The 9,658-nt window shown below is 32.6% G+C and overlaps 1 protein-coding gene across 1 annotated transcript; it reads left to right on the top strand.

The window, feature by feature from the left end:
* Positions 1-242: 242 nt before the first annotated feature.
* On the top strand, positions 243-3,485 carry LOC124897811. The gene is made up of 6 exons (XM_047411292.1): positions 243-606; positions 680-927; positions 1,080-1,208; positions 1,277-1,369; positions 1,479-1,583; positions 3,228-3,485. Exons 1-6 carry the CDS (start codon positions 243-245, stop codon positions 3,483-3,485), a joined length of 1,197 nt encoding a protein of 398 aa, XP_047267248.1.
* Positions 3,486-9,658: the final 6,173 nt, after the last annotated feature.

Here is a 9,658-nt window from a genome sequence, read left to right as displayed (position 1 = left end):
AAAAGAACACAATGATAAAATTAGGAAATCTCAGTCACTGATGACGTAAAAGAAAGAATCTTGAGGAGTCTATTGCACAACAAGGAAAGAGTATATTGCCTATTAACAAGTCAATGAGCCAATCTTCTACAAGGGAAGAGATTAATGCTTCACATATGATCACTGAAAAAGGATAAATCAAACAATGATTATTTCAACCTCAATCTGGAGAGCCCATTGAAAAGAGAGGAGTCGAATCACCTATGCACAACTTCATGTTCCAAGGATTTTCAAAGGTCGTTATTAATACTTCAGATGTCATTGGAATATCACAAGTTGAACAAGAGAAACAACATGTTATTAAAGAGATAGAAAACTGCAAACAGGTGAAGATAAAGTCAGTCCTACCATCAAGTAGTCTAGATCAGTTTCTAGGAAAACAAGGGATACACAAAAGTAGTAGAAAACAACATGATATTGACACAATAGATGGTGTTGCAGTTTTACCCACTGAAGATTTAGATAAACATAATAAGCGATTAGATGATCCTGTAGAACAAGAAGAAATTGGTGAGGATGGGTGGTTAAATAGTGATGATGATATGAATGTTGATTGGGGTACAAATGGTATGTCTTGAATCCTAAAATTTTAGTACTCATTGTATTTGTTTCTTATTTCTTGGTCGTTACATCAATCTAGGAGTGCCACGAAATAAAAATGTTCGAGGACCAACAACATGCAAAGAAATTCATCCGAGAACTTTAGATGAAAGAGAGGTGGTGACATTTGACTTAAGAGAAGCAGTGGGACCAACTGACAAGGTAGTTTCTAATTTAAGCAACTTCATAGAAACAGTTGCAAGGAATCCCAGATTTATCAACTTGCTGTACACTAATTGGCATACTGTTCTAGATGAAACTAAAAAATGCATGTGGGATTATGTCAATGTAAGAAAAATTAATATTTGAGATTGTACATATATTATGTTTATTACTAACCGAATCTTAATATATTTATTTTGTATAGTCAAAATTTCTAATTCCAAAGAAAGGATAGAAGTGGGTGACATGGTCTTCGTGATGCTTTGAGGGGATTCAAGAGAGAAGTTAAACGAAGATGTTTTGATAAAAGACTTACTATTGAAGAAATGCTAGAAAAATGTACCGCTGGCATTCCAGCTATTCACTTACGTCAGTTGATCGAGTATTGGAAGCTTCCAGAAGTTGAAGTAAGATTAAAATAATGCATATAACTCTTGACATATTTTTCATATTTAATTTATGTTTTCTTTTTTAGGCCTTGAGCGAGGTAAATTCTCAAAATAGGAAAAAACAAAAGTGGAGACATCGAATGGGACCTATTAATTTTGGAAGAGTACGCGTGGCATTGGTAATATTTAGTAGATGCTTTTAAAAAAAATCTATTTTTTACTTTATTTTTTACTTTATTATAATATATTTATATTTGGTTTTACACTTTAATTTGATATCATTTGTAGCGCCGGACAAAAGAAAATAATGAGGAACCATTAAAGGCTGAAATGTTTGTTGCTACTCGTACAAAGATAGGAAAAGAAGTTCAGGCAGATACCCAAATTACAATAGTACGTAATTGATTTTGACTGCAGCTAAGTTTATCTTTAATCCTTTTATTTTGATTTCTCTATGTAACTAGACTATCGACGAGATAAGCAACGCGTCGCGTCACTCTATCGATGCGATATGCGACGCTTCATGTTGCTACCCATCAATGCAATATACAATGCACCGTAGCCATATCGTGTTGACTCCTTGTTTTGAACATCCAAATAGGCCTCAAACCTCATCCGAAAAACTCAAAACTTACCCTTTATGCTAAGTTTGATTTATCCAAATTATTTCAGGAATCTTGTTTAAAGAAAGAAGCTAAATTCACATCCTGGAAACCTGCATCAATGATTATATCCTAGCTGAAAAATATTTCTAAACATCTTAAATTGAGAGCTAGCAAAAGGGATGCAGGATTACTAAGATTCGAAGGAACATAACGAGGAAAAAAGGAAACTTTGAGCATTGACGTGGAGATCTTTGAGGTTGTTGAAGCTTTTCATTTGGTGGAATTCTAAAAATCAAATGGTGATACATTAGAATATCATAACATATTGACTGAATGCGTAAGACCGAGTCTTCAAGATATTATTTGGACTTTGTAAGATGATCAGAAGCAACCTCTATAGGTAGACGGCCAGTTTGATGAGCAGCATCCAAATAATCAACTTAGCAGGAACAACTTTTAGATAACTAAAAACAACCTCTGAAGCAGTAACAACTGCTACTCTAAAACCATCTGATTCAGCATGAGTACTTACCTTGACTACCCTACACTTTCTTTATCATGTTTTGTCCTAGATACATTAGCTGAGCTAGGTGGATGCTGGGGTTTTCAATGAATCTCCTTCATCAGGAAAATCATGTTGAGCAAATAGGGTAGGCATATTGCATACACAAACACCTTAACTTAGCCTTACATTATTTATGAGAAAAATAGTAATTGTACATGAGCCATTAAATAGAACTCTAGGAAGATCGGCTCGGCTTTCTTTCCTCGATCCCTAAACAGATGCAGCAACACGTCTTCTCTTTCATCCTTCTAGTAACGCAAGGTATGATTTTTCTTTCATTTACTTGGTTCAATTTATCTATGTTATTTTTCATTCATAATCAAATCAAATTACTACTCACTACTGTAATATAGAACTTGAATTTTGTATTATAAGTTGTGTATATTCTCGCTTATTGCTAATCTTCTATTGGCCGGTGACATATTGAACCTTACTATGCTTATATCTGATTAAGAGTGTTGATGTGTTTTAAGTAAGAGTTGTATCTATCATGTTACTGAGAGTTTCTTCTAATACATATTGTTTCTTTTGGTCTATGTTGAGCTTTTGGCAACTTTACCAGATATGTTCACTTTACCAGAATTATGAGCCAAAGTAGATTGGAACTAGTTGTTGAGTTTTTGCCAACTTTACTAGATCCTTAGTCTTGAGGAACTGAAATAATCTATTTTAGAATGGATTCCTGAGTCTTGAGGAGCGCTGAAATAATCTGCTTTGTCTTTATGAGACTGATTTCATTCTCAGGAGTATTATTGTTAAGAAAGTTAATTATTTCTACCCTGGGACGGATGAGCCTTTTTTGAAATATATCTTATATATACTGCAGTATTTTTTCTCCTGACAGCTATTGTTTTACTTTTGTGAAAGTTTGAACTAGAGAATCATCAAAATGGTGGGAAAACACCAGATGATGCATTCACAGCAGTGTTTGGAAAGGAGAAGCCTGGTCGAGTTAGAGGCTATAGTAGATCAGTGACAAGAACTTCTCTGCAAAAAGATGAGAAAATAAACGAGCTTAAACAAAAGCATTCTAATGAAGTCACTTCAATGAAGAAAAAAATTATAAGTGAAATGAGACAAGAAATGAGACAATTTTTTACTCAATTGGTGCAAAACAATCCTTGATTGAATTTTCAAGATATACTAGGGAGTGACGAATTTAACATTCCTTCACTTGATGCAAAATACACAAGCTATACGAGGAAGAAATCTTTCAAATTCTTCGGGCTCGGCTCATGCTTTGGTTCATGAAAAGGTACTTTATCTTAGAAATTCACAAAAAGTTTAAATCCTGAACTTTTAACTTGATTGAATGAGTTAAAGAAACTTTGGATTCACATACCTCCTCAATCAAGATTGAAAAAATATTTTTATTTATTTTTTTTGTTCATTTTGAATATGTAGGATCTATGAAGGGGATCAAATTTGAATGGTGGGTGCCACAACTTAACTTGATCGAGATTGAATTGAACGATGAAGAATTTTTGAAATATTTTGATAGACGTTATTATATATATTTGGTTTTGTGGAACTTGATACAATTTTTTATTATGTTATTTTATTATTAGTATGTAAAAGACATGTTTTTGAAATCAAATCTATGCACTTCAATTATTTATTAGGTTATTAGTGCATGCGTGAGATTATATGTTATGTTTATGTAATGTGCTTAGTGATACATGCGTGAGATTTATGCACTTCAATTTTTAGGCAATATTGCTACACTTTAAGAGTGTGGCTAAAACATGCTTACACTTTACAAGTGTTGTCATAGAGGCTGTATAAAAGGCTACATTTTTTATGTGTTGTTAGTAATAAAGAAAAGGACACGTTTGTTAAGTGTTATGATAGAGGTACTATGAAAGGCTACACTTGTGAAGCGTGCCCAATAATTAAACAAAGACAACATTTTTAAAGTGTTCCTACAGAGGTTCTACAAAAGGCTACACTTGTGAAGCGTGACCAATAGCAAAACAAAGGCAACACTTGTATGCGTGGCTTTATCAAATAAAAGTGTTGCCAATTACAAGCTACAAAGTGTGGCCTTTAAACATTAATGGCCACACTTTTAAAATGTAGCTAATATGGAAACACTTGAAAAGCGTGGCCTTTGATCAAAGGTTACGCCTCTTTAGGACACCCCCCAAAAAGTGTGGCCTAAAGTCCAAAAGTGTAGCCTTTGATCATAGGCCACACTTTCTGCTATTTTAGGCCACGCTTTACAAGAGCGGTCATAGGCCAAAAATGTTGTTGTGTATATCCAAGATATTATAATTATATTCAAAAAATTCTCCACCCAACAAAAGAGCCTTTTTAGGTGTTGAACATCCGGTTCATTTATCCGTTTCATCAAATTTTAGGTAAACATTTTATCATGAATTTCATGACTGAGATTTTTCACATCTTGAACTTCTGAATCATTCATAGCAAATTATTATCTAAAGCCCTTACTGCCAAAGTTTTTACGTATTCCTCCATATGTAGCAACTTCTCATTTCTCTGGCAAATCTTAGTTATCCTTCACCAACATCATGAAATTCTGTCAACTACCTTTTTAAACTTCAAAATCTGCATCTTTCCACATTGCAGTCTATTATAGACTTTAGTTAGCATTGATAAATTTCTCAACCTATCATTAATTTGTCGCATATCTCATCAATTAATACGATGCCATCTACAAATATCATATACCATAATACATGCATGATTAACCATTATTCAAAATATACAACATTAAAATATAAAATCTTGAATAAAAAGATAAAGAAATAGTTGTTGTAATTTGCAAGCAAGTCGTATAATTAAAAATATATGTGATTATTCTGTGAAATACAATTTTCTCATGTAAGTAGCCACTTCTTCATATTCTAATCTAACATGGTACGGTTATTAAACTTATCAACTATGACTCAACATATCTTCGCTCCACCTGTAACTTTCAACTAACAACAATTCGAAAATGAAAAGCTGCTAGAAAGATTGAATTATGAAAAAGTGTAAATCTGACAATTGATTTTTTTCAAATTGGCTACGATACTTTCGTATACAATATAATTGGTTCTTTCATGAATATTTTTATGGCTCTTTCATCACAAAACCTCTGAATTAATTGTATCATCGATAGAGAATTCATATTGAAACTCAGAACAACCACCAACTTCAAAACACAAGCAAAAAATCTTCTTTGAATTTGTTAGCCCACAACTATTTTATTCTCAATTTAGGATGTACAAATAATTGAGTTAGTGAATAAAAAAGTCAATGTCAAATATATAACAATATGCAATTATCAAGAAAAAAAATGTATATTAACTAAAAGTCACATATCCGATTTCAAAATAAATGACATTCTAATCACATAATTAATTTTAGTGTCCACTATAATGCAATGACGACAAAGACATTCACAAAAAATATATTAATAGCTGAGAAAGAGAAATAGTAGTGAGATTTGATAAGCTTAGATTTTTCAGATTTTGATTTGATATAAAGAGTTATGAACCTAAAATAAAAAGAATTTATAGTGTTTGCCACTGACTTCTTCATAGCCCATTGTTTGTGTTTCTGATGTATTAAAGATTGTCGCTATATCTATTCAAACCTTCGATACAAAAGATCAATCAACACTGAGGATCTTTTTCCAACTTTGTTGCATATAAGTAGCATCATTCTCTTTGTAATAGCTCCTCAATCTCAATTTATCTATAATCTATAATCTATATCTATAATTTATATTTATAATATATTAAAAGTGTGAAGGCCTTAGAAATATAACACATCTCAAATCCCAAAACACGTACTATGCATTATGACGTCTTTCATATTCATCAAAACTACTATTACATGTATTATAACACCTACCTCGAGAGTTATCATAAAGTAGTATAAATGCATTCAATTAGAATATGACAAATTCAATTATAACAAGTACATTATTTTTTTCATATAATAACACAAAAACATAGATCACAATCAAAATAAAGGAAAACAAATATTACTAACCTATCCATACTTTTGCAGTGGTTGAAGTATATGGAGTCGTCCACCTTGTATTGGGTATATATACACAACATGTGATTAAAGTATACGAATTTCGACATATAATGGGTGTATATGAATAAAAATATGTTTCATAATCAAAAGGTTAGTGTTTTGCTCATCACTTTTGTATTTGCGGCCACCACTCTTTTTTCATGCTAACCCCATAAATAATACTTTGATTTTCTTTTAACTATGATATTGAATATGACGTCTACTCTTACCAATAGTAATAGAAATTAAATCCTTATTAAAATTTAACTCTAATATAATTATATTATTAGCAATTATGACAACATGTATTATAATACATCTCCATAAAGTAGAATAGTAGTTTAAAAGGGAAATTGGAAGTGTCCTTCATTGATTAAAGTCGCTCCTTGTAAATATACAGTAGAGCAGTACATTTATTTGAGAATTATAACTATGGTATATTTAGACTCCTATATTTCTTTATTTATTCATATATTTTAGGAATCCTTAATTTAATAAAATAATAATTAAAGGAAAAAGTAAAAAGACGATTTTATCTAAAGCAGAGACTTTTAATGAAGGAAAAGAATTTCAAATACATTTTTAAGGCCCTTCACACTTTTAATATATTATAGATGTGTGTGTGTGATTGCATATGCCTATTTAATTTGGTTTTTAATAATGGCACTATTTTATCCTTATTCCTGAGTACATGCTAGCGTTCATTCCGCTAGTCATCTTTGGGTGTTGTATCCCTACTCAATGTAGGAACCGAACATACTACTCGTCCTACTCAGTGACTTGGATTCTAGGATAGTTTTGTATTAGACGGAAGTGGTGAGCTTCCATTCTCTGAAAGATCCTATTTCTTGATATAGACTTCCTTCAATTATCTTTGTTTCTTCGACTTTGATTTTTTCTATGGTTGGGAGCATATCCCGACCGAGTATTCTCTGATTTTGAATAGAGGCTTTATGGAACTACTATGGGCATGGACGGTGCTGTCATTGGTGTCAGCATTGATATTTGTATTAGCATTGTAGTTGACACCGGTTGGACATTTGGTTAAATATTTGATTAGTCATGGTTATGGATTTGATTAAATGTTTTTCAATTATCGTTGCATTATTCTGTTATATGTTCAAAATTCATCTGGCATAGGGTGCATGGAGGTTATAGTTGGGTATTAGGGGTGATCTTTGGTCCAAGTTGGAATTGAGATGCCCGACATGACTAGATCCTAGTTTGGGTTGTGTCAGGGTGTAATACCCCATATTTTGGACTAGAATAAAAATCCGTCATTCCTATGCGTGGATGTTTCAAACGCCTCAAATCCTATATAAATTTAGTGTGTTAATCAATTATGTAGTGTGGGAATCTATTTGAGCATGAATTTAGATCATAGAGGTTCCCTAACTCAAGTACAAGTTGAAAGCTTTCCTATCGTTCAAGTTTTAGTGAGCGTCAAAACTTGGGTCAACTTCAATCAACCATAACTTGTTGTATATGACAAATTGGGTGGTTTACTATATATAAAATGAAATATCTTTGAATTATCTTTCTAAAGATACCAACTTCGTCAAAATACGATATGAGAGCAAAGAGTTATACCTATTTTACTCCAACATATCAGGATGGAAATAGTGTGACGACATTCGTGATAGCTTATCACATTTGTGGCGCCCTATCATGAAGGTCGTCAGCCTTAGGTAGAAACCAGCTCCTAAGTGATGACATTTGTGATAGCTTATCATATTTGTGACGCCCTATCATAAAGGTCGTCAACCTTAGGCAGAAACCAACTCCTAAGTGATGACATTTGTGACAACTTATCACAAATCTAACGACATTTTTGATGACTTATCACAAGTCGCACGCCCTATCACCAATGTCGTCAGCTATAATTTTTCAGTAACTGGGAAATTATTTCATAAGGTTATTTTGTTCTTTTCCTTCTCCTTCCACGACTTATAATCCTGAAGAGGCATAATTTTTACCATTTTTCTTCAGTTAAGCATCTCAAAAATCCTCTCTTATACTCTCAACCACAAGATTAGGGTTTCTATCAAACTCATATCTCAAAAGTAAGATTCAAGCCTTTTTTCAAGATAATTAAGAATTAAGTTTCCGAATCTAAGAACTCTCCAGAAAATCATCAAGGTTTTCTTTCTAAGGTATGCGTGTGTTCATTCATGGACTCCTTTCATATATGAAGTTCAAGAACCCTTTTCTAAAACTATATATTATGGTTTTCATGTTATGAATGGATTGTTGATCATGTTTATGTTTTGAATGATGCCAAGATAGAATCTTTATGTGTTATTATGAATCTATAACATCATATGAGTTGAAAACATGTAAGTTTGATTATTTATGATGAGTAATTGTATGATTTATACCTATGCCTAAGTTGTGCATGTAAGGTGTTTGATAAAATACCTAAGAGACTAGAAATCATGCATTATAGCTAAATTGTGACTAAGTAAAGGATTCATGATATACCCCCATATTCCAATGATTTTCATATTGATATTGTATCTTGTAAATATTGTTGGGATGTTCATGAACTAGTCTTATGAGATTATGCCCTGCTTACTTGCAAATCCTACTTATGTACAAAATGTATGATATCCATGCACTTTATGGAATTTTCCAAGTTATGATATTATGGGTTGTTGATGTTGGTCACGTACTCAAGTCAGTCATGTGTGTTAGTTTCCTTCCATCGCGTCCTGGGGGTATTAGTACCCGAAAAATATAGTTATGTGCCAAGAGCTATGTCAAGTTATCATGATACTCTCAGTTAAGCCATGATCTATAGAATTCAGTCAGTAATGTGACTCAGGAAAACTCAGAAATCTCATTAGTCTCAGTAGTTTAGTAATCTCAGTGATCTCAGTACTCATACTATAACTTCAGTATTCACAGTCAATCTCAGTAACTTTAGTACTCTCAATCAGTCCTCAGAACTCAATACATTTTGTTAGTCATCAAAATATAGTAAACTTAGTTTATCTTTACAAAACAATACCACTAGTATCAGTCCAGCTAATCAGTTCAGTTCAGTTATTCAGTTCATCTCTGTTATTCAGTTTAGTGTATTTCAGATGGGAGTAGGATTCAGCACCGAGTGAGCCTAGGAATAGGGACTCACCCTCTCAAATAGGATTGAGATCCCAAGAAGCAATCCCTAAGTTCTAGAACTACGTTGCCAGCGTAGGTATGAGATATCACCCATTAGATTAGGACTGACATACTCAGGGGTTACCCGTTAGATTATTTATATG

Source organism: Capsicum annuum, chromosome 1 (genome assembly GCF_002878395.1).
Source record: "Capsicum annuum cultivar UCD-10X-F1 chromosome 1, UCD10Xv1.1, whole genome shotgun sequence".
In the NCBI taxonomy this organism is placed as follows: domain Eukaryota; kingdom Viridiplantae; phylum Streptophyta; class Magnoliopsida; order Solanales; family Solanaceae; genus Capsicum; species Capsicum annuum.
This window is presented reverse-complemented; position numbering and strand designations above follow the sequence as displayed.

Excerpts from the sequence above, each read along its gene's own strand:
- LOC124897811 (XM_047411292.1), top strand. The coding sequence starts at position 243 with ATGCACAACTTCATGTTCCAAGGATTTTCAAAGGTCGTTATTAATACT. Across the intron at positions 607-679 it reads TGTTGATTGGGGTACAAATG|GAGTGCCACGAAATAAAAAT; the intron begins GTATGTCTTGAA and ends ACATCAATCTAG. Across the intron at positions 928-1,079 it reads GCATGTGGGATTATGTCAAT|AGAGAAGTTAAACGAAGATG; the intron begins GTAAGAAAAATT and ends AGGGGATTCAAG.